The 25,000-nt window shown below is 41.9% G+C and overlaps 2 protein-coding genes across 6 annotated transcripts; one reads left to right on the forward strand and one right to left on the reverse strand.

Moving 5' to 3' along the window:
- Nucleotides 1-794: 794 nt before the first annotated feature.
- LOC119887773 (mitotic deacetylase-associated SANT domain protein-like) lies at nucleotides 795-20,754 on the reverse strand (the record flags this gene model as incomplete). Of its 5 annotated transcripts, none has more annotated exon segments than XM_038698406.1 (9): nucleotides 795-883; nucleotides 2,554-2,629; nucleotides 6,173-6,276; nucleotides 7,177-7,319; nucleotides 9,767-9,833; nucleotides 10,141-10,480; nucleotides 11,035-11,307; nucleotides 13,482-15,264; nucleotides 20,732-20,754. In XM_038698406.1, coding segments are annotated over 8 exon segments (2,607 nt in total), but the record flags the coding sequence as incomplete, so codon positions are not given.
- Nucleotides 20,755-20,920: 166 nt separating this feature from the next.
- On the forward strand, nucleotides 20,921-24,809 carry ptgr2 (prostaglandin reductase 2). The gene is made up of 8 exons (XM_038698408.1): nucleotides 20,921-21,586; nucleotides 21,720-21,838; nucleotides 22,106-22,297; nucleotides 22,404-22,574; nucleotides 22,935-23,144; nucleotides 23,325-23,534; nucleotides 23,650-23,689; nucleotides 23,779-24,809. The coding sequence occupies exons 1-8, from the start codon at nucleotides 21,547-21,549 to the stop codon at nucleotides 23,838-23,840; spliced, it is 1,044 nt and encodes a 347-aa protein (XP_038554336.1). The 5' UTR covers nucleotides 20,921-21,546; the 3' UTR covers nucleotides 23,841-24,809.
- The last annotated feature ends 191 nt before the right edge of the window (nucleotides 24,810-25,000 follow it).

The following is a 25,000-nucleotide window of genomic DNA, read 5'->3' on the forward strand; positions in this document are numbered from 1 at the left end:
GGACCTGGGGATTTTAACATCACATATGCCCTGAAATTTTTTCTGCAAAAACACCTAGATAACAGTCTCCCCACTTAGTTATTATAAATGTCACTGCAAAGTATTCAGTACATAAGGTCATATTTCAGGTAATTTTGAAACTGTTCAGTAGATACAACAGTCCTGTGCTGTTGAAAAGCAAACATTGTGGAGAGGGAATTTTACAAGTGATGGCAAAGGTCTGTTTTTAATCCTTTTTAGTATTGTTTTCTGTATAATTTTGTAAACCTAATGAATAAATGTCCTTTAGATAATAAAATGAAATTAGATTTGTTTTGAGAAGCTTCATTGCAGTTATTCGCTACAACAATGACAACAACAACAAAGGCCTAAAGCACATTCAGAAATACAATTTTAAAAGCCTTTAATCTGGTGTTTTGGCCAATGAACACTGTAAAAGTTTGAAACTGATCAAATTTGGCCTCACCCTTGATCAGTGAAGTGGTTAAGACAAGAAAATTAAATAGTTTTGCAGTCTTGTGGGAAAGCAATAATTGTCCGTGACACTGCAAATAATTAAACAAGAAGGAAACATTGTTCCAGACTGACTGGAGTGCTTCCCTTTCCCCACCCACAGTCAGGAAAAATATTGTGTGCTCACTGGTTTTTTTTGGGGGGGGGGGGGGGGGGGGGCTTTAAACTGTTAGTGGAGGAGATAGAATCAGCTCTCCCACACTACCGCACACTACTATGTGGCCTAGAGTAGGATTAAGAGTTTTTATTTTCCTGCTTTTATGTTTGAAACCACAACATACCTGTTTCTGCACCATGAAGAAATCCTTCTTGTATGTAGTGATGCCTTTGTTGAACTGGCGTCTCTCAGCTGCAGTCCAGCTGTCTGATCCTGAGGAGGTGGGGGGGGAAGGAGGATAGGTAGAAAGAGAGAAAGAGGCATTTAAAGAGATCCAGCATTTTAATGGCCAGTTTAAAAGACTTTACACACTCAACAAGAATCTGCTTCCAGACTATACTCTGAATGTGTGGAGACCCAGACAAGTTCAATCCCACACCCCCACCCTTAAACCCCACACACACAAACACACACTCAAATCACTCGATAAACAATGGCTCTCCTGTCTTCTGCTTGGGATTAACCACATGCTGTAAAGCCCCTCCTTACTCCCCTACTCCCCTTCTTCCCTCATCGCGTTGACCCTGTCAATCCTCCAGTCACCCACTACCCCCTCCGACACAACCCTGACACTCTCACTACTGCAGCTGCCATTGCTGTGAGGAAAGGGCTGTTGGATTGAAAAAAAAGAAGTAGTGGAGGAAAATGCACAAACATACACTTATTCAGAATTCATCTCGGCTGAAATCTGGATTTTCAACTAATTATGAGCATTTGTTTTGAGTGTCTGAATACCAGCTGTGTAGGGTTTATCAGATAAGGCAATAATGGACACCAGACAATTCTTTCAGAATCAATTTAGTCAACTTTCTTAGACAGAACCTTGTTGGTGCAGTAAATCTAGGGCTGCAATTAATGATAATGTTCTTGACTTGCCTTCTATTTTCTCTGTTAATCAATTAACCCAGAAAATATCAGGAAATGATGAAAAATAACTGTTAGGTTTTGACCATTTCCTGAAACCTAAAAGATGTTCAAATAGCTTGTTTTGCTCAGCGGTATAAATCCCCCAAGAAACACCGAATCCTCCCAACTGAGAAGTGGAAACACTTTTTTGATTATCAAAATAGGTGACTTTCTGTTGATCAACGAATCAACCATTTGTTTCAGCCATAAGTAAATAACATCTGTGTATTATAGTAGGTAAAAACAGAGTAAGAGCAGCAAACTCGAAGATTTTTATTTAAATAAATCTCTGTTAAGTCACTATCACAACTACCACAATGTTGAATAAGCCTATGGCCCACTGATGAAAGTATTGCAATATTATATATTTGAATTGGGTGTGGCTAGCAACATACCCAGAAATGTTTTTAAGCTACTGCTAATAGAAATTAAATATCTCCTGCAGCTTCACATTTAAAGCAGTTATCTGGCGAAACACGAGTTGTCTTTATTATGAAGTAATCGCAAGAAATGCAACGTGTCAGTGAGCTTAGCACTGGCTGCTATTGTTCATAAGGAACGGCCATTTTCTGTATTTGCTGACAGTGGATCAGTTTGAAATATTGCAGGGAGTAACGGGCCAGTCAGGAGCAGCCACAGTGGGTTGTTAGACCAAGAGCTGCAGGGGACAGGCTGCACACTTCCAACTTCTCAGCAAGGTAACCAACTCCTTTCACTATGCCCTGTTCATAGACTCGTGCCACGAGCAGCATAAAATCAGATCACGGTTGCTCACAGAATGACGGGAAAAGGCCAATTTTTGTCTTCTTTAGTAAAACAACAATTGTTTTTGTTGCCCCCAGAATTCTGGGTCTTTAGTATTACAACACATTGCAGTGAGTCGATCTCGCAAAATTGAAATCTTAAGGTTTTCCACTTTAAAATCCTATTGAAATACGAACAAATGCTAGATACAAATACATTTCTGTATGACTTACCAGAGTAGTGGTAGTTCGCCAGATGATGAGACTTTGGGAAAATTGGATTCCTCAGCATTAGGAGGGACAGAGCAGCCTGAGAAACAAACATTGTAACACTGTAAGTGACAAACATGGCAAAATTAGCTGCACAGATTTCTTATTCTTTATACAGAGTCAGCTTTCTTGGCAGAAGAAAGAAATCACTCCATTAGGTACTCCATTTGTGCTATATAAACCCTGTAAACACACAGAGACAAACAACGCTGCTTACAGGTATCCAGGCAGAGAGATAACCATCGTTTTTTCCTGCATGTATCAGGTACCAGCGTACATTATATCATGATTATACTCTCTCTGCCATTGTCAAAATAAGAATAAACTTTGTGCACTTTGAGGAAAAAACATCAGACTTGTGCATGAATGTTGAAGGACGGCAGTTTGAGCCGGACTGCTGCTGCAAAGAGTGGGCGCTTTGACACCCCCCAACCCATCCCTCCGCCCTCCTCGTAGTTTCCTTGACAACGTTAAACCAGTGCTGGGGCCTGAAAGCTCCACCAGTACTACCACAAGGCAATGACTCTGCATCAGTCTGCCAGATAACTCCTTCTTTAACATCTTCAATAATGGAGGTAGTGATTAAGGATAGCTGTTTAAGTCTCTGAACACTGGTGTCTACAAAACCGTTTGACGGGAACGAAGCAGAGGAGAAAAATGCAAAATAAAGGCATAAAGGCCACTGTTGGCCCGAGGGCTTATTTATTTTGAGGGACATAAGGCCTAACTGAGGGGGACCTTCCCTCTGCTCCTTTCTGTTTAATTCTCTTAAATACTAGTAATGATCGTAAATGACCGTATCCTCTACAGTTGGTATTTCAAGGGGGGGTGATGTGACAAGGAAAGAGCCACTTTAGATGCCGCCTCATAACGTTCAGCAGTAACCGTTGTTTGGCCTCATTACCGCACCCAGCACGGAGCACGCTGCTCCTTTTTTTGATAAAATTTTAATCAGTGGTATGACAGATTTATTATGCCACGGTATGTTTTATTTGAACGTGGCAAAGTGCTTTAAAATAGCAATTTTAGGTAGTGGTCAAGGATGAGCTCTAGCTGTGCTCGATGAGTTTACATCCTTGGATATCTGCACTGCAAGCTGAACTAGCCCCGATGATAAGCTCTCATGTAATTAGTGGTCCAACAGTGATGCAGTAGGTGTGAGACAGGATGTATCATTGCTGCAGGATAGTATGGAGCGTCCATCTGACTAGTCAGATTTCTCTGAGACACTTGCAAGCTCCTAAACGCTGACTTTTTACTGAACTTCCTTGGGCATATTTATGCCCTTTGAGGTTTTGTCTGGTTGTTCAAGTTGCTACAAGGAGATATGTGTAAACCTGACCATGTATATGAAAACCAAATATAATTACAACATGCATTCTGTATAAATATTTTTCCTCCATAATACTGAGTGAAGCCCTGACCTTTTGCTTTCTGTATTTGCAATGATCTCAGGACAAAACAAGATCAAACTTGGCTGCAACACATAAATAAAACAGAAATTTTAAATCAATTAAGCTGCTGTTTAATTTTCCATCAAATCGACATGTTGTTTCAGCCCTATAGTTAACCCTATGAATCACACCTCTCTGATAGCATGTGTAGCTCTTCTGCTCTTCACAGTGGCATCACTCAAACCCTGGCTAAAAAACCAAACGGTTTTACTATCTCTGTCATCTCAGGCCACCACAGAGTTTCAGTGCATAGAATACTGAAAGTCTACAGATCAGTCACTTCCTTTCAATAATCACTGAATGCCTTCATCTGAGCTCTCAATCACTACATTTACATGCACAAAAGAAACCAGGTTAGTGGAAGATATCAGGTTAACACAGGAAATGGAGAACGCATATATGTGCACTGCAACAAACCTGATTACTGCATTAACATGCAGCTGGTCAGTAATCACATTTTTACTCTCCTACCTGCAATGTGTTTTGAACTAAACCTGGCATATTTTCAGTGTATTAGTGAGATATCAAGCTACATTGTGACATGCGTTTGTCCTGGTTGGACTTTGGATTTAATTATTTTGGATACAAAGACGCACCATTTTGAATAATGGTGTTTTCTTAATCCCACCTCACTACTGACACAACACCACTATCCAAAGTCTTTGTCATGCATTTGCACTTATATAAAAACTGTTAGAACAAGTTTAAGGGTTGATAAGACCTATAAATTACGTTTCACAAGAAATGCATTTTTTATTACCCCAATAAAGAAAAACGGGCTTTTGGTTTATATCACAATTAGTACAAAAGCCCATACTACTACTACTACTAAATAATTTAACCCAGTTACTTAACTTCATATAAACAATCTGATTAATTGCTGTAATCTGCTTCTGTGCAGCATCAAAGACTAGTCATAAATTCTATTAATGCTACCATGGAAATAATTCATATAATTATGTGTGGCCTGTGCATAAAGCTTTACATTTTCTTTCACTCACAGGAATGCTAATGCTTTTAAAGGAATAATAAATTATTCAATTTCAAAATGATTTACAACTTAAACCCACTACTGCAAAAAAATACCATGATCCATTTTTGTTTGTTCAATTATTAAAAAAAAAAAAAAAGATGGCCTCAAATTTTAAAGAGGTGGTATTGTGCTCATTTTCAGGTTCAAAAGCCTATTTAGAGGTTGTACCAGAACAGGTTTACATGGTTTAATTTTCAAAAACCACCATATTTATATATATATTTTTTCTCTTTCTCATACTGCACATTGCTGCAGCTCCTCTGTTCACCCTGTGTTGAAGGCTTCGTTTTAGCTATGGAGTGATACATCTTGTCTCTATATGATCTTTATTGGGAGTTGCACATGCACAGTTCCTAGTTAAGGACTACTAGCCAATCAGAAGCAGAGAAAGGCGGGTCAGCGAAAAGACGTAAACAGCTTTGATTCAGCTGTAGGCTACATGTTGCCGACCAGCTTGGCAATATGGACTAGAGCAAGAGTTTCAGAGTGGTGATTTATTAATCTGTAACAAAAGTATCTTTCATCCATAAAGTTATAACTGAGCTCTGTCTCTACATCACAGTAACAACTTCATGTCCACTGACTGCTTGAAGGGTAGCTAGTGTTTGGAAGGGAGAGGAGAGGTGTGCTGCAGCTCACTGTTTTTCCACCGGCGTTGTGAGGGCGTGTCGGACTAATCGCTCAGCGAGCATGACGACACGTATTTTCATTGTGACATCACAAGAAAGGGAAGTAAAGGCTGGACTACAAACAAGCTGTTTTCAGGCAGTTCAGAGCAGTGTTTTCTGTGGGAGATGGAAACTCCCTTTGGGGTGGACTTTGGGCTTTTTCACTTTGCAAACCAACAAAAAAAAAAAATATATATATATAGAGTCTAAAATATATATTACTCAATAAAGGAGAGGGAAAAATCCAAAAACCATAATACCACCTGTTTAATATGAATACAGGTTTTGCACTTTCTATGTGTCAAGGCAATCTTTAAGGGAAGAGAACCTGACTCGAGTCCACACAGTGCACAACTCAGCTCATCTTTCTATTAAAGTGTGGAAATCTCTGCCTTGTCAGTCAATGTGGATTGTTCTGTTGTGCTCACCATTATGTCCCCTTTGCACTCATACAGACAATGGTGGGCTAACTCCTGGTTTGTGCCTCCTCCACAGAAAACACTGGAGCAGGCCAGGTGCATGAGGTCTTCCACTGAAACAAAGAGTGTGACTGTGAGCAGCAGAGAAAAAAACTATTCTTTTTTAATTGTTATTTTGCATACACTGGTGACAATATTTTCTTAAGCTTGTAAGAATGAACGTCAAAAACCTGTAATTAGAGGATAATTTTTTAAAAACATTTAACAGGATCATGTGCATAGTTTTATTATGTTGTTTATTTTTAATTATGCAGGATCAGCAGCCAAAACAAACAGTCTATATTGCGTCATATACAGTGGTATCTGGAAAGTTAAAACTGCTGACTGAATCTTCTCACTGAAAATGCAAGTACCTAAATGTAATATAGGCGAAATTAAGAAATAATTTGCTGCTTGAGACATCCTAAATTGCAAAAGCTTCATGGTGAATTATTGAACACACTCTATTCAAAGTGGAAATAACAGAAAGTTACTTCTGTATTTCAGAAACAAGGACATAACAGAGTGACAGGGTAATGACAGACTTCCGCCTGAAGTTTTAAGAAAAAAGAAGGTAGAGCGGGTTGCCCATTTATCGGAAGGTCGGCGGTTCCATACCCGGCTCCTCCAGCTACATGTCGAAGTGTCCTTGGGCAAGATACTGAACCCCGAATTGCCCCTGGTGGCTGTTCCACCAGTATGAATGTGTATGAATGTTAGTTTCTGTTTGAGCACTTAGGCTCAGTGTATGAATGAATGTGATGTAGTGTGAAAGGTGCTATACAAATACGGAGCATTTATATATGAAAACATCATTCAAAAATGAAGCTTAAGAGTAAATAATTGGAATCTACTTGTTCACCACCTCCTATGAAAGTCAACAAATCCTGCTCTTACAATCAGTCTGCCAGTATTTATGCTTTCAGTTTCAGGTGATGTAAAATATGAAATACTGTATTTGGTACTTTTCTTACCTTTCTCCTGAAAGTCAGGTTTTTCCTCCAGTTCACCAAGTGGAGCCCAGACCATCTCCGCTCGATGATGATCGAGCTCCACAGCTGACCGCTGCCTCAGCTCTGGCACCTCCGCCTGGTACCGTGACCCAATGTTTATCCGTCTGGGAACAGGACAGCCGTGTGAGTGACAAACGTTTTGAATTTGATCTATTCAAAATTCATCAACAGCCTTTGCTGTCAAGTGGTATCTATTTACTCTTAAATATTTCAGTCAAGGCATAGTGTATCAATATCAGATATCTTAAGAGTAAAGCTCTTGTTTTATCTCTGAGATCATATTTTGATTTCTTGGCTTTTCTTTTGGCCATGATCTATAAATAGTCACAGGAAGATTGTTGAGGCACTCAGGCTGAGAGCGCCGCAGTCCTTGCACTGTTTTGAATTCAAGCTTGTTACACAGCTCTCTTGTGCTTTCAGCATAATGAATAAAATGCAAATTCCTTTCAAAAATTTGTATGTTAAAACAGAGTGCACTTCGTAAAATCACTGAACCGAAAGTAAATGGATCCTCATTCTGCTGTGGGACAAAGGTCATGTTCAAGTAGGAATAAAGGCTCATAATCCAACAAATGCATTCATCTATGTAGTCTGACATGTCAACTGAGACCAGATACCTCAGTGCTATAGTTGTATATTGTGCTGTGGTACATTCACAGACAATCCTGTTGAAGCATGCACTCTCCCTCCCCTGCCTTTCCAGTGGGCCTGCAGTATTTCCAGCTGAGTGTGTGTGTGTATTCTGGCAGCCTCCCCCTGGGAAGGTGGGCTGCTGAAAGTTCAACTGTGATGGCTCTGGTTTGTTTGGGAGTACACCAAGCTCAAATCTCATGATTAATGGGAAATGTCACTGACTTGTCCCTGACTGCTGAACAGCTTGCACAATGCACCCCTATAAACTGCAACTCACTGTTGGTGCAACTACATAAAACAATCCTAGACTAATAGTTTAAGGGTTAAACTTAAGTCTTGTGTCCTTACAGGTTCCCTTTCTCTGTTGCTCTAATTTTCTTAAACATCCAAGCTATCAATTGCTGTGTTTACGTTTATGGAGTAACATGGCTGTTGGCCATATTCTGCTGAAGGTCTTATTTGGTTCAGGTTGTTAACGTGCACTGTTGACATACTGTTTACCTAAGAAGAAGTTAAAAGTATTTTATTATCGCATACAAATACATGTAGTGAAGTTCCTTCTCTGCATTTAACCCATCCCTCAGCTGTACAGTGGGCAGCCACTGTGCAGTGCCCAGGGACCAACTCTAGGTCAATGCCAATGGCACTGGTCAATGTCACTGACTGGAGAACCCTAACATGTTTATGGAAGTTATAATAAAATTATGTCATGAAATCAAACCCCATTTTTAGTCAGTATATTTCCGCAATAGCCATTCTTCGTGTTTACATTCAGTAATTATCTCTCTGTATAGTACTTTTTATTGTTAGCGGTGGAGTTCGCCATTCCTGCGCTGGATTCAGATTGCCTCCCTAACTAAGTATGTTGGATTGACAGGAGACAATGCAGCATATAATCCAGCGTAATTTTATCTCATTGATATAAGCCTCACTGCTTACTGTTTTTACACAGAGCTGAATTACCTTACTGTTAATGCAAATGGAACATCCTACTGCTGCTGCCACATTTAAAGTATTCAACTTGTGAAACACAGGCTTTTATTGTGATGGCGCCACAGGAAAATGCTATATATCTGTCACCAAGGTTAGCAGTAACCACAACTGGTTATCAAACATTAGCATCAGGTTTCAGGTTGCAGTTTTTTTATTGACTGACTTCTTTACTAACACAATGTGATGTCTGCTTGTTTGCACCTGTTGCTCTTCTGTATTTCTGACAGAAGTAGATGCTCAACGAGTGTTTGCTGTAGTATTAACTGCAGTTGCTGTTACCACGGTAACCATGGGTGCCCCCCCACAAAATCAACCCAGACCGAAATCTTAAGGATTACAACATTAATATCAACAAAAGCCACAAACGCTATATTGTTAAACTCCAATTATCTGCCCATTCTAAACAATTTCCAGCCATGTTATGTTACACTTGCATATCACACTGAAGGTTACTTGAATAACCTAAACTACATTCTCTGTGCATGTACGTTAAAGAACACAGGCTTCTGATGTCCTTACTGCTGTTAGTTTCAGTTAAAATGGAGTTGTTATGACGTGATGCTCTTTTATTGAGAGATACATTAGACTGCATAGTTAGATCAGAAGGCAAATGCTGGAACGTATGCTAGCAGTGGATGACAGGGCAGAAGATTCCAGTGGTAACAGTGGCGGAGAGGATGTGCCGCTTTAAAAAAAGATGGGTTTAGAATTTCAAGAAGTCTGTGTTCCCTTTCAAGACATTTCATGATTCAGGCCAGTGCTATGGCCTTAATAATTCGTTACAGAACTACCAACTCCAGCTATGATAATTCACGCTGAGTTCCCAAAATCCTTTCTTTGAAATTGACCCACAAACCCCAACCTGCCCTTTCCACAATGAAAGAAGATGTTTTGGAGGCGATGTACAGGAGGGGGAAATACTCACGGCTCTATGCTGACAGGAGTGGCCTCGCTCATAGCAGACAGAACTGGTGGTGTGATGTCGCAGCTGTCTAAAGGAGAGCAGCAAATCAAAATCCACTCAGTGATACTATCAAAAAGGTTTCTGTCGTGATCACAAGAGTTGTATCTAGATTCACTTAAACTTGTTAAAAACAAGAACAGAGGGCCATTCAGGCAGGCTTACTTCTAACATTCATTAGGTATGAATCATAGGATAAATAAAGTCTGATAATAGATTATAAGCCAGATGCTTATCACAAATGCCCAGAGCTTCCTGTTCCTACAGTTTAGATGTGCTCTGGATAAATCAGGGGAGTCTTATCTTTCTGAAATGTTCTTATCTTTTTTATTACTTACTGGAGCGCAACAGGCTGCGTGTTGCCGACTTGGGTGTTGCGGGAGGTGGCAGACCCTGGGTGTTAGCTGCAGCAGAGGAAAGGAAAGTGGAGAAGTAGAGGCCAGAGCCTTCGCGAACAGGGCTGAGGATTGGCGGAGGTGTGTAGGGAGGCATCGTGAGGGGGTTGTCAGCGAGGCGAACGGGGGAACGTAGGTGGCTCTGGTAGGGCGTGATGCTGGAGTAGACAGGAGGGGCGATGAATAAACCAGGTTTAGGGGGTGGGATGAAAAGAGGCTCGGGCCGGGGACGCCGTTTGGACTTTTTATTGTCATCGTCTTTTTCTCCTTCAGTACCTCCATTCTGGTGAGGGAGAAAACATTTTAAGAGGTAGATTTATCAGAGGAGTCTGTGTTAAATTAGTCTAGTGTGTTAAATTTGAACATAACATACACTCAACAACAGTTTTTTTGTGTGTATTTATACAGAGAAAGAACAAGGCATCCCATAACTGTATGGTACATAATGTACAGTGTGGCAGAGCTAAACCCTAAAGATAATCTGCTTGATCTGGGACAGGACAACCAGTTTACCAATTCCCCTCATATGTAACAGGGAAAGGAAGCAAAGTGTGGATGACTGAAATGGGGGCAGGGGAGACATGGAGCATGGTGGGGGGAAGGGAGTGTGTTTTAACAGGGCGATATGGCACAAATGCAAGGATTTAATAGCTGGTGTTTAACTGAAAACAGACCGATGATAACAGTGGAACACCACCCGACTACCTCCCTATTCTCTGTAAAATTAATTCTGACAGTTGAACAAATAATGTATGTTTAAGTATAAAAATAAAAAATGGCATTAAACCAAGTGCAAAAAAAAATACACAAAGCAGCAAGGAATGAATATGTACCCACCTGCTCTGAGCTCTCCGACAAGGAGTTCCTGAGTGAGCGTCTCCTGGTGACGATGACAGAGGGCTTGTGGTCGGCGTGGCAAAGGTCCTGGGGGTTCGAAGGCCTGGAGGGCCAGTTGGAGGCCAGGGCTCCTTCATCTCTGTCAGGAGAGGAAGCTTCCTGCCTTCGCACTGGAACAGAGACAGGGATGACAAGTGGAAGGAGGCTGTCGTCTCGATGCCGCTTGGTGTTCATTCCCTCCGAGTCAGTTGGACTCCACGGCCTGTGGGGCTCCTAATAAAGACAGTTGATTGAGGTATTACAATGCTACTTATAAACTGATTTCTCCTTATTACAAGACATCAAGAGCATACCCAAACACATTGCTTGCACAGTGCAAAATTGTAGACAGTAAACTAGAGCTGTGTATCGGCAGCAAATTTGATCGAGTCATGATTAAGTCTATTTTTAAGCAAAAAAATATTCGCTGTTTTCTATGATTGAAAACGGGATACCTAAACAAGCTATGCGAATGTTAACTTAGCCTTAAGGAAATCATAATAGGCCAAACGATTCATCCAGAAAATAATAGTCTGAATGATCAATAATACAAAATAATGGTTAGTTGCAGCCCTATCCAAAACATCGACATTACATGCTTTACACGCCTCAAGGATGTAATGTCGATGTTTTAACTCCTCAAACTGGGCTACAATTAGTTAGAAGACTGTTTTGAAGCAAAAATCAAAGACAACTTTGTCCTGTTGTTGCTTGCTAAAGAGGCCCCTGTTGCAACATGTGAAATTGAAGTAGTAAAATCAACTTGCTTAGCTGATACAGTGCACTACGCAATCACCCCTACACCCCCAACAACTTCAGTAACTGTAGCTTAGCTGTGCAGCTTTCCACACGATAGCACAACTAAAATTGACATGGGTGGCTGTTAATTCAACTGGGCAAATTGTCAAATTGACACAAAAACCAAATTCAATAAAAAGAGAAAATACTGCCAATACTCAGATGGAGTGTTCACAGATAAGTCGATGTAGCATTAAACAAGCCTGAGGTGTATTCCTAAGTGACAGAATCCCAACACAATCAAGGAACTGCTGTGAAAAATAAGCATTAAACCCCCCCCCCAAAAAAATCCAGAGGATAGAATGTAAAATCTGACCCTGTCTCAGATATTTCAGTGAAAGCATTTTGTCCATGTGCACCTTGATACAGTACTGTTAGGTGCAGCACTTAAGTGACAGACCTTACATACACGTCAAAACGAACTGTCCCCAAAAGCATTCTTCACATTTTTTTTCCTTTTAGAAACCATAATGAATGTGGGCCTGTGTGCTTTAGAGCAACGATCGACTCTGGAGAAACTTCAAAGCCATCTAAAACACCACATCACAGGCCAGTTGAAGACAGATGCATTCTGTCACTGCACGCTGCATCTTCATGAGCAGAGAGGCATGCAGCAGTGTGGCTACGCAGGATCCGTGCTCATTATTGCTGGTGGAAAACTCCAGCCCCTACACCAGAGCGGTGGAGAGATATATTCTGCTGAGCACTGCAGGCAGGGCAACTCTGCACCTCTCCCTGTATCGGTGGAGAGGGGGAGGGCAGGCGAGGCCAGGCTGGAGTTTCTCTCCTTTGATGGGATTGGGGGGGAGGTGTGCAGGCATGTAACCAAAAACACTGTATGATAAGCTACCCGTGAGGCGAATCCAGGGCACAGTCATGCTGAACTACAGACATACTGGCTCAGTGCTGTTTGGCAACAGAACTTGTTGCACAACCAAGACATTCAGCACATAAACAGAGATAGACAAGTGTATGACTTCACATGTTACAGTCAGGGTAATTTTCCAGGTTTGTTCACCGACATCTGAGAGCTGCAAAGTCATATATGAAGCCGTTTCTGATACTGTATTTACCTTGTTATAATTTTCACATAGCAAAGTCTTGTTTTAGCTGAGCAGCTCAGTTCTGTGCTGTATACTTTGCTGGGCGTCAATTACATTCAGCATCACTTCCAGCAACACGTTAATCACAAACAAGACAAGTTTTGGCACAGTTTTCCTGGCAGTTGCTTTAGGCCGTTTGTTCCAGTTCCCGCTCTTGTTCGGGGAGCTAAATTCCCACTGCAATTAAACCCTGGGATAACGCTAGAAAAATAGATTTTTTGCTTTCGCCGAAATATTCACAATTAAAGCTTCCAGTGACAAATTCAGATATACATTGCAATGCAATCATCAGGATTCAGAACATCCAGTCCCCTTCTGTTAAAGCTTATTTCTGCGGTTCTTTTGCTTGAGGGGAAACAGCTGAGAAACAGATGAGTGAGCAAAAGGACATGGAAAACAGAAAGACCAGAAAGGGAAAGGCATGGGAGTGAAAAAATTCAAAAGAAACCAAGAAAGAAGAATGGTCGAAACAATTTGACAATGTCAAAATTTAAACTGAGCACTTACCTTTACAACATGTGATGGTAGAGACTCCATTTCCGAGGCCTTCTGAGCAAGGGTCTCCAAGTTGACCTCCTGGGACACCCTGCGTTTCCGGCGCGTGCTCTGGATGACGCCAGTCGGCGCTGCCTGGATTTCACGAGCCCCGTTCTGGGAGCCCTGTGGTCCCGGAGCAGCCTGATCTGAAGCGACGGAGAGAAAAGGGTTGTCGGACGGCGCACCGCCTTCCTTGGAGAGTCGTCGTGATCTGCGAAGCTGCGTTTGGGAGTGGAGTTGTGTCTGGGTATGGGACTGGGACAGGGGCTCAGACTGGAGAGGGGGCTGCAGTGGCTCTGAAGGCTGCTGGGGTTCTGGGGTGATGTCCTGGATAATTGGTTCCTGGATCTTTGGGGGAGCTGTAGCAGAGGACTCCTGGGAGTGTACCACCACAGGCTGTGGATGTGGATGAGGGTGTGCATTTTGTGCAGCGGGGTAATAGTCAAGCACATGAGGGTTTTGTTGTTGCAACTGCTGATGTTGCATTTGCTGCTGAATTTGGAGCTGCTGCTGCTGCTGCTGCAGCTTTTGTTGCTGCTGCTCATGCTGTATTTGTTGCTGCTGCTGTAGCTGTACATGTTGATGCTGAATGATTTGTTGTTGCTGCATTTGTTGATGGTGCTGCTGCTGAATTTGCTGCTGGAGTATATGTTGCTGTTGCTGACGTTGTATTGTGTACTGTTGTGGGGGTTTTGGGGCTTGAGTTGAGTACATAGGTGGGTTCGGTAGGGTTGTCCTGTTGCCTTGAAAGGTTTGGTAGTAGGCTGGCAGGTGCTGCTTGGGCTGACCAAAGGCCAGCTGGAAGGGCTGCAAGACTGAGCTTCCTCCTGGGAGTGATGTGCTGTGCTGCTGGGTGTTCAGCGCCCCGGGTTTTAGGGTCTCCTGAAAGGCCTGTGACGGCTGCTGCTGCTCCCAATCCATTCCCCGAGCATGAACTGCATCCCTGTATGCTTCAACTGCAGAGTTAGGCCCTAGAGGCTGCTTGTCTGCAGCTCTGTTAGGGGGTTGTTGATGTGGCTGCAAGCCAGAAGTCTCATGAATCGACTTCACAAATGCATTCTGGGTCCTTGAGTCTGTTACGTTAACTCCTCCAATGTAATTAATGTTTTGTCCCCAGTTCGTCATGGTATTCCAGGAGGCAGCTCTCTGCTGCTGGGACAGAGATGGCTGCTGCTGACTGGGCTCCTGGTGGGCCCACTTCATAGGCACAGTCTGCTGATAATGACCCCTGCTCTGGTCACCCTTGTCTGGGCTGAAGATGACAGAGTTGAGATACATGTGAGTGCCCTGTGGATTGGAGGTCACAGTACTTGCAGCCTCACTCTGGCCGGGATCTGTGGCAGTGCCGCCTGGGACATAGTAGGACCCCTCAGGGTGCTGAGGAGTCTCCTTCATTGCTACGCCTTGTTCGCTGAAAAATGTGATGCGTTTGCCTGTTCTTTTGGTGCTGGGTTTCTGTTGAGCTGGTACACTCATGACGGGCATGAATAAGCCGAGCCAGGAGAATATTTTCAACGAAACCAGCTATTAATGCACCACTGGGTTCCACTTGAATATAGCAAAATTAAAGGGTACCTGCAGAATTAAAGGGTACCTGCAGTAAAATTAAGCTGTAAAACTACATAGACATCAATGTGCGCAGTAGCAAGATAATCTTCTCTTCTCTGAAGTTCTTTGTGACCAACTTAGAGGTCGCCGGCCTGGGGTGAGCAGATCTGAAGAAGTCTTTGTTTTTCTCATTCATGGGAACACCCTGTATAGATAAAATGAGAGAGGGGTCAAGCATTGAGCAATCAGACTAAGGGGGTCCAAACGGGGGGGGGGGGGGGGGGGGTCTCATTATTATCCCACCTTAGCCATGTAAAAGCATGCCGTTTGCTTTTTCAACAATAGATCGGATGATGGAATGGGGAGAGGAGGGGTAGGTCTAAACTGTGTCATTATTCGCTAAGCTCACGTGACAAAGGGATAAGGTTCTGCATGCAAACACGTATACCTGACCTGCATATACTACTGGAACTTCAGCTGTTAAGAGATAGCTAAATCAATAGCTCCAGGAAATGTCATTAAAGAATATTACTGCACCAGAGGACATGAAGGCAATTAAAAAAAAAAAAAAAAAGATCACTACTGAAAAAAAAAAGACCACAGCTCACTTACAACTTCCAACACAAAGCCCTCATGGCTCGACTGACCCGCAACACAAAGTAAGCTTGCCTTCCTGCCAAACTACCAGAAGAGAGAGCATGCTGAACGTGACAGAAAGATACCACTCTATTTTTTTACTGTGCAACTCGTCAGAAGCAAACAAAAAAGGGAACCCATGCCCTTTGAACCATGGCTGCAGACTCAAAAAAGGAAGGACAACTGAAAGTGAGCAGGAATGAGTCATGATGACACCACGTACGCGAGGGAAAAGAGAGCAGGGAAAAAGTCAAAATGGCCTTGCAGGGCTTTGATAGCTTGTAGGGGATCCTGATAATTGCCATGGAAACCTGTGATGATTATCAAAAGTATTATCTCACAGCAAGGTTTGGGAGCAGATTTTGACACAATGCAGTTTGCCAAATTACAAGATGCAAGCAGATCCCGAATGTTTCTGTTACAATTTCAATCTTTGCTCTATCTGTATAAAAATAAACTTGTCACTTTTGTGCCGCAGTCACAAATCTAAAGACTTTTTATTGCTGCAAGGATCACCATTATCAAAGCGCTTGCCTGCTGCAGGACTCACATTACAAAACAACAATTTGTCAGGCTGATTACATAAATTAATACCAGAATTTCTACAACATGGACTTGGCAAAGGCCATCTTTCATAGGAAGTGACTTGCAATCATCACCCTTTACTCTGGTGGCCTAGTAAAACACAAGCTTCTATTTTAAGACTGGCTGCAGCTGTTCAGATCTTGCACTGGCTCAGGGGCACCACTGACTGGGGAAGCTGAATGACCACGCAGTGTGGCCTAACAAACAGCAGTGTGTGCACCAGCAAGGCCATGTGATGGTGCACATGCCTATAGCCATGTTGTCGAATCCTATGAAACATCGTCTTTGAATAGGTGCACGTAAATAAATCAGAATGACCTGCTTTGGAGCAGAAATATAGCCGTTGATAACTGAGCGACCACGCTGTGAGAGCAGTCGCTGTGCATTAAACAAACACGCCTGCTGAGGTGAGGGATCATCGTGACGCATCACAAGTGCAACCTTACACAAGCCTGTAAACAAAGTAGCACGTTAAATTGGCTTAATATAAATGTCAAGCACCATTAGCCGCCCTAATCCATCGCTGTTTCCTAATTTAAATCAGTCAGTGTGGCACGGATCGCGCACCAGCGGGCACGCGAGGCCTGCAGCGTGCAAGAGACGAAAAATAAAGACTACATATGAAGTAAAACATGCCACTTCCACCACAGGACTCTACCTCTTCTAGCCCCCCCTGCCGTCCCTCCACATCACTTTCTGTTGCCAGCCAGCTCAGCGTTATTTACGAGAAACGCTTTGTTGCAGGAAACGGATTATCCACTTCACTAATGCCATGTCCCGTTGCAACAAACCGAGGCAACAATGCAGCCCGTATGAACAAAGTGTGGTGGCACAGCTAATAAACCAATCACCACGGATCAATTCAACTTGTCAGGGAGCTTAATACGTCACATGCATCTCTCTTAGTGCAGTCAATCCGCTTTGATTGAGACATGAGACAAAAAAAAAACCTACAGACGAGCGATCGAATTATAGCAGTGAGCGCCAAGCTCGTCTCGGCGAGGTAAACAAAACTTTGTCAGCAAGCTGCGGCCACAACAACATGCACTGTCGGCAACAACAACAACAACGCCACAGTCACCGAGGCTCGAGCCCTTGTCTGTCCCGATACTCACTGTTTGTCATGAAAGCTGCTACCAGCGGCAGCTGAGCCCGCAGGGTCGCACACTCGCAGCTCTGCGCGGCCAGTAGGCCCGCACAACACAGACCCGCGATGATGACTGCATACATCCCCGAGGTTGACTCATTCTATGCTGCTGACCTCACTCCTCGCTGGTACTTTTTTCCTCCCCTCTCACCAACACCAACCCCTCCGCTATGAAGTCAAGAGGAAAATAGGGTCGACGTCGCTGCGTAATCAGAATCCTTCCCGGTAAGGACACGCAGCGCTAATCTGCAGAAACGCGAGCGCAATGCCGCCGCAGTCTGTTGCACATTATTGCACTAGGATTGCACACAAAAAAACTCACACTGCCAATGCGGCGGCCTTTTGCCGTACATCCGAGTCTCTTCGCCTCTCTGCTTGTCTTGTGACCCCCTCCTCCTTCTCCTCCCCAATCCACCAGCTCGCTGGCCACACCCACTTCCATGCCCATAAAAGGCCTTCCTCCGGCGCACAAGGCGCTGTAATTTACGAAGCAAGATCCCTCTCAGCCCATGCGGGAAATTCCAACACACATGGGAGGACCGCGGGGATGAAGGGGAAGGGCGCACCCGGCTGCCCTCCCGTTTTACGTTCACTTTTCTTTTTAAGTCCCACACTTCGTGTTTTTGTTTATTTTTATTGACGAAGATCTAATTAAAATGCCCATGACACAGCAAGCAGTGTCTTGGCTGTAGAAAGGTCCCAGAGAGTGTGGGAAAATATAAAACATGCATTTTTGTTTATATGAGGCATATTCTCATTATGAAGTCAGCTTTTCCAAATAATAGTAGAAAAGTCAAAAGCATTGAAATGCAGCTACATATCCATTACACATTAACAGATCCTGAATTGACGTAAACTGCTTACTTTTAGTCTTACCAGCAGCCAAAATTCACACAAGTATTCACCTTATATTGAGACAGAGAAACACAGAAAAGGAAGATATTGTGTTTGCAAGGAGGGAGCCAGTTTTATATTGTTACTTAGCACAAAGAATAAAGCGAGGCTGCAACAAACAATTACTTTTATTATCGATTTATCTGCTGATTATTTTCTTGACATATCATTTGGTCTGTGGAATGTCGAACTGTTTTTTCCAGAGCTCACAGTGGCATCTTTAAATGTCAGTATTCTTAAATTTCAAAAGATATTCAACTTAAAATGATAGAATACAGAGATAAGCAGCAAATCCTCACATTAAATAGGAGAATGTCTGGCTTCTGTGCTTTAAAATTCAGGATATTGTTAAATAACAAGGAGAAAGACATAACATCTCACTTATAATAGTCACAAATAGTATTACGGCGTCCAAATTGGCATGTTTCAAAACATATATTTTGACATCTCAAGGCAGGAAAAGCACAGCTGTAGTTAATAATATTAATTATATCTGTATTTCATTCAGGTGCCAGAGCAGTCATTAATGTACTTTTCATGCTATGTCAAGTTAAAGCAGTCTGCCATGAAAATGCCTCCTTCAAGATAAAAAGAATAGTTTAGCTAGACTTTGCTGTGAGCTGCCATTGAAGACAGCAATGTGTTATACTATTAAAATCTAATAAAAGTATTGTCTGTATACACTTCTGCCTGTGTTTATGAGTTTCAGGATGAAATGAAACCTAGCGAGTCCTAAACCATGCCCAAATGTTGCAAGGCGATCTGTGGCCAACTCAGTGATGTAATGTCAAACAAATAAAGCGATAGCTTAGATAAAAGGTGACCCTGAAGCAAACACATAAAAGCAGTCTTGAATGAATTTGCAGATTAATTCATTATTAATAATTTATTGTAAAGCTGAAACAATTAGTCAATTTATGGATTAATAGAAACTTAAGTGGCAGCTACTGTACATGTCACAAGAGTGCATTCTACAAAAGGTAAAGCACAGGTGTAAACAATAGAAATTAATGATGGCTGAATTGCATTTAGCTGTTGTGCATGCTGGCTCACTGTCAAGTCTTACTGGCACACTTGAATAGAACCGAGCCATCGTTACTGTTACTAGTGACACTTGCTTTTCCCACTATGACAAGTCGAAATGTGAAAAAAGGGGCTGTTATAATGGGAGGTCAAACTGTCTGCCTGCTAGTAAATGATGTTGGATATGATCAGGCATGTGCTGGCCAGAATCTGCAGGGCTGTAGTCTCTCTGCCAGTCTCTCTCTCTGCTCTCTGGGCCTTAAAATAATGCGCAAAGCCTGAAAACATTCACAGATGCAGTTGACAAGAAGTCTAATCAGACTGACATGACGTGTTGTGCTTATTTGTGTTAACCTTTTCTCAATGTTTTTTTTTTTCCAAGCTGATACCAGTAGTGCTGAAATGAGTAGACTGATTAAATTAGAAGTCAGCTTTCAAGCAAATATGGCAAATTATTTAGCAGCTCCAAATAAAGACATGTTACATTCCTCTGTTTTATTTCATTATAAAGTGAATATCTTTGGTTTTTTGGACTGTTGATAAGACAAAACAATCCATTTGAGGAAAACTGTGATAGGCACTTTTCCTTTTATTCTTACATTTTCTTAATCAAGAAACTGTCAGATTAAGGGATGAATGAAAAGAATACAGTTGCAGAACAAGGAGCCAATATCCTGTATTTTCCCATCCCTCCTTTTTAAATGCATTTTTACAAAATCAAGGGCAAAAATGGTGAAGCTATTTCAGATATGATGCAATTTTGAAGTATTAAAATGTTACTATTGACTAGCAGTGAAATAATACTTGACCAATCCTGATTCTGTTATTTAGGGCTGGGATTGTCAAACTCAGCATATCACTGTATACTCTGCTGACCATGCTGATACCACAGTAAGAGGAAGACCAGGCATTAATACAAACATGTGCAAGCTACAGGTGACACACTTTCTTTAAACGGTACACTGGGTGTCTTTCCTCTGGGATTTTGACATTTCGTTTGTGTGTGCCGGGGTGGGGGTGGAGGCTAGCTACGTTCATAACCGCTCCTTACTGCTAACTTTAGCTGTCTAGAAACAACACATTAATGTGGTTAATAACAGCGTACTAAACCATCAATTGCCACGTAAATAAAACGCCTAGCACCATATGGCATGCATAAGCGAATATCCTTACAGTAACTTACTTACATTAAACTCTGTCCCTCCATGGCACATGAGTCATCATTTCCCCGTTTTGATGGTACCCTGCTGCAGCTAAAGTTGACGATATGCTAGTGTAACGGCAGCGACTTACTAAAGCCCATAAACTTTTATTTTTTTCAGATTCCTCCACAAGGCGTCACTTCCCAGTTCCACTTTCAAACACTTTTAGCTAGCATGGGACCTACCCGCGCTTGTAATCTTTGATGAGACACGGACCGGTTGCATTGGCATCGTCGACTGGCAAATGTAGTTAAATTCACAGCTGTATATATTAAATATCTGCAGTGTTGATTAACTGGAATAATAAAACAGATTGTTGAGGGCGCGTACCGTTTCTGATTCGCCGTAGCTGCCTTAACGGCTCGACAATTGCACCTAGGAAAAGACCACCTACCACTGGCAAAATAGTAAACATCTACTACACCGGAACATTGGGCATGTAATGTCGCACTTTCGTATAACAACCTCACATTAGCGTTGACATAATTCAAAAAATGTCAGCTAATGTTAGCTAACGTTAGCAAATAAATAATTTCAACAATGTCCTACTAGACATGCGTAAATGAAACGGCTGCCTGCTAAACATAAAAAAACAAAAACAATTTAAAGATCTATGGACAGTGGGTAACAAGGGATGCCCTTAGCTAATTGTGTCATTAAGTGTGTTTTAAACATACATACGAAATCAAACACTAGTAGCTAACAAACTCCCAGCTAAAAAAGATCGGTCCAGCTGCCTGACATGTTTTAAACGAAGACGGAAGTTGTTAACAGGGAATCCTCTCGCTGTGCGCTGAATGTGGTCTGTTGACTTTCTGCTAGCCTTCAGACAGACCAGAAAGAGCCTGTACTGGAATGCAAATGCAGTGTTTAGCTATTTTTGTCGTGTTGCTTTTAACACATTTCAACACTGTGACCTTAGCGCACACAAAAGCCTGAAGTTTGTAATCTGGTCTTTATCAGTTCAGGTAGCACTTATCGAGGCTAACGTTACTTTTCAATGATGCAGGTGCAGAGAGTCGTTCTCAACTCACGACCAGGTAGGAAAGTTAGTGTTCTTTTTTTTTCCCACAACAGAAGATTGCCCTTTCAGTGCACAGCGTCCTGTGCTACAACGTTACTGCACCGCGTGGCTAACGTTGACTCAAAGCAACGTTTCTCATTGATATACAGGTAGAAGTGGGGCGCCAGTTCCCGAAAATTTCCGCCTTGAGGACATAACTTTAACACCTGAGTTGAAAGATGGGGAGGTCCTCGTTCGTACGCTTCACCTCTCAGTCGATCCTTACATGGTATTGATACAATCAGAATACATGCATACATATATATTCCTATTCTATATTGGCAGCCACAAAACAATGTTTCAGATCATAATATGCATTACTGTTAAGTTAAGTGAAAAAACAAGGACTCACTGCAGTTACACAACCAAAGTGATATACAGTCAACTAGTCCTACAGAAAGGTTTAGGCAGCAAATGTCAAAGACTCAACCATGGAACTGCAGGAAGAGCTTCCCCATCTCCATCAATCCCATTTATCTTTGTCTTGGCTTCACAGCGATGCAGAATGAATGACGACACCGGTGCTGATTACTTGACTCCATGGCAGCTGTCTGAGTGCGTGGATGGTGGAGGTGTTGGCGTGGTTGAGTCCAGCCGCTGCAGCACTTGCACTGAAGGAGATGCGGTCACTTCTTTCAACTGGCCGTGGCAAACCTATGCTGTTATGAAAGGAAGTGTCTTACAGAAGGTGTGGCATATTGCTGTTTAAAATGCATGCATGTACTAAAAGTGCATGTGAAAAGACAGCCTGCTGCAAATACTGACTGAATAATATTACCTTCTGTCTATTGCAGGTTGATCCACAGTTGGTTGACGGGCACCTGTCCTACTTTTTGGGAGCAGTTGGTATAACAGGCCTCACTGCACTGTTGGGTGTAAGGGAGAAGGGTAATGTGACCAAAGGAGCCAATCAGACCATGGTGGTGAGTGGCGCAGCTGGGGCCTGTGGCTCCATAGCTGGACAGGTAAATACAGCAAATTTCAGATTTGGGTCCAATAAGATTTTGATGTCTTATATACAGCTGTAGCTATCTGAGACACTGGCAACATGCAAGGAAACAGGTACATTTGTAGAGTTTCTACACGTTTACTTATATACTGAGTTCACAGTTATTTTGTAATTTATGAATATGAAAGTAGATAATTAAATGTAAGGACGATAAAGGCAAGATGTTTGGTGGGAACTATCACTTTTACATAGCACACACACACACAGGGTAGCAGATCTAGTCTAACGAACCACAGACGCTACCAAACACAGATTAGATCACAAAGAAAAGGAAGTGAAGGAAATGTATCATTTCCAACCTCCGTCTATTTTCCAGATTGGCAGGCTGGATGGTTGTGTGAGAGTGGTTGGAATTTGCGGTTCTAATGACAAGTGCAGAGCTTTAGTGGAAGACCTGGGCTTTTCTGCAGCCATCAACTACCACCAAGAGGACGTCCATACAAGGCTCAAGGAGTGCTGCCCTGATGGGATAGATGTTTACTTTGACAATGTGGGAGGCGCCATCAGTGACACTGTAATCACACAGGTACTGCTTGAGTTGTGTCTGTGCAGAGCATAATGTAGTAGATCTTTTATTTCCATTTGTTGTATGTTTAGTAGCAAAATGTGTGTATTCTGAGGTGTTTGTTGCCGTTTCCCTGATTGTACCGCCAATATTTGCAAAATTAGTGTGTTATATCTGACACATTGGCTTCCTTACCACCAGATGAACAACGGTGGTCATGTGATCCTGTGTGGGCAGATCTCCCAGTACAACAAGGATGTGCCGTATCCTCCGCCCCTGAGTGAGGAGATAAAGGAAACCCTGCGAAGTAAGAACATCAGCCGGGAGCGATTTATGGTGCTTAACTACATGAACAAGGCAGACGCTGCCCTCTGTGAGCTCAGTCAGTGGGTTAAGTCCGGTCAAATCAAGGTACGGACAGAATGGTTGTGATCTGTGGGTGTCCTTGTTCGTTTGCAAAATGCATGTCTGTTCCCCATCTGTTTTCATCCCATAATTTACTTATAATTTTGCTTCCACTCTGCAGGTGCTGGAAACTATGGCGAATGGCATTGAAAATATGGGAGGTATGTGGGTTTTAATTCTCGCATTTTTCTTGTATGACCTTTTTGTATCAACTTGGCAGGAGTTGAATCATTCTTTCCTTTTCTTGCAGATGCATTTTGCTCTATGATGAAAGGGGGAAACATTGGCAAGCAAATTATAAAGATATCGTAGTGAAGAAAATCACTGTAGCTGCCAGTAGAGACTGCTCTCACCAGACGCCTAGGGAAATTAACCTACAGTTGCCTTTCTATCACCGCCATTAACACTAACTAAATGAACACTAGTAAGATATTGCATTGATTAACTGGTGCTAGTTGGTTACAATTATGAAACATGCATGAAAAATCACAGGTTCTTTGAAATTGTGTTCTTGAGACAAAGAGTAGAGTGGTTAGAAGTTAAATAAGTCTTGGATTTTAATACTTTACTCAAATACATCATTCTGTTAGTAGAATAATTCCAATTAAGTGTAAAAACAAGTAATCCACTTTGCTTTAGCATCATCGTTTAAACTTCTGTTACAGCAGCAAAAGGCTGGCAAGCTAACAATAACAAAAGTTAGCTAACACTGCACTAGACACCATGTTTCTTGTCACCTTCAAGTACACATCTCCCGTCTTCATGGATGACAATGGAAATAGGCCCTTTGGACTTTATTGTGTCATCCTTGTCATCGTGTAGATGTGATTTCATTTCTGTCACAATGTTCAACTAAATTAAAGATTTTAAACTTTTTTTTGGCATTGTGTAGTTGTGATTTAATATCTCCTTACCCATAATGTTAAACTAAAGAAGTAGCATTAGCCTGCCAGCTGAAGTATTCCATATGTAGATGATAAATATTACAGGCACTGGCAGGTTTAGTTTTAAGAGCTTTAGTTAGCTGAAATGGCTGGTGTTCATTTTTCACCAATGTTTTCAGTTAAGATCAGTTAAGATATGACCATCTCATCATAAAAGCATGAGGGAAATTGGAAATGTGTGGGGAAATGGGGAGGAGACAAATGACTTAAATCTGTAACAAGACCAAACAAATAGAAAGAGTAAGGACTTCTAAAGTAAGATGAGCTTGAAATAAAGAATATTATTAACAGCATTATTTATTGATATAATCAATAAATAAGTTATATTTTTGACTGATTTGATCTTCTTTTTTTTTTTTTACTACAGTCTTGTCAGTAGTTCTTGTTCACACCGGTGTCACATTATGTGACAATGACATGAAGACGAACACAAAGTATATGATTTACTGTAATGAACATTTTTATTTCACAGCACTATAAACCATTAACAAAATAAAATTGTGGTTGGCTCTAATTTCAGTTGTCACA

Source organism: Micropterus salmoides, unplaced genomic scaffold, assembly GCF_014851395.1.
Source record: "Micropterus salmoides isolate LMB-PRFRI ecotype aquatic unplaced genomic scaffold, ASM1485139v1 Ms_hic_scaffold_4322, whole genome shotgun sequence".
Taxonomy (NCBI): Eukaryota; Metazoa; Chordata; class Actinopteri; order Centrarchiformes; family Centrarchidae; genus Micropterus; species Micropterus salmoides.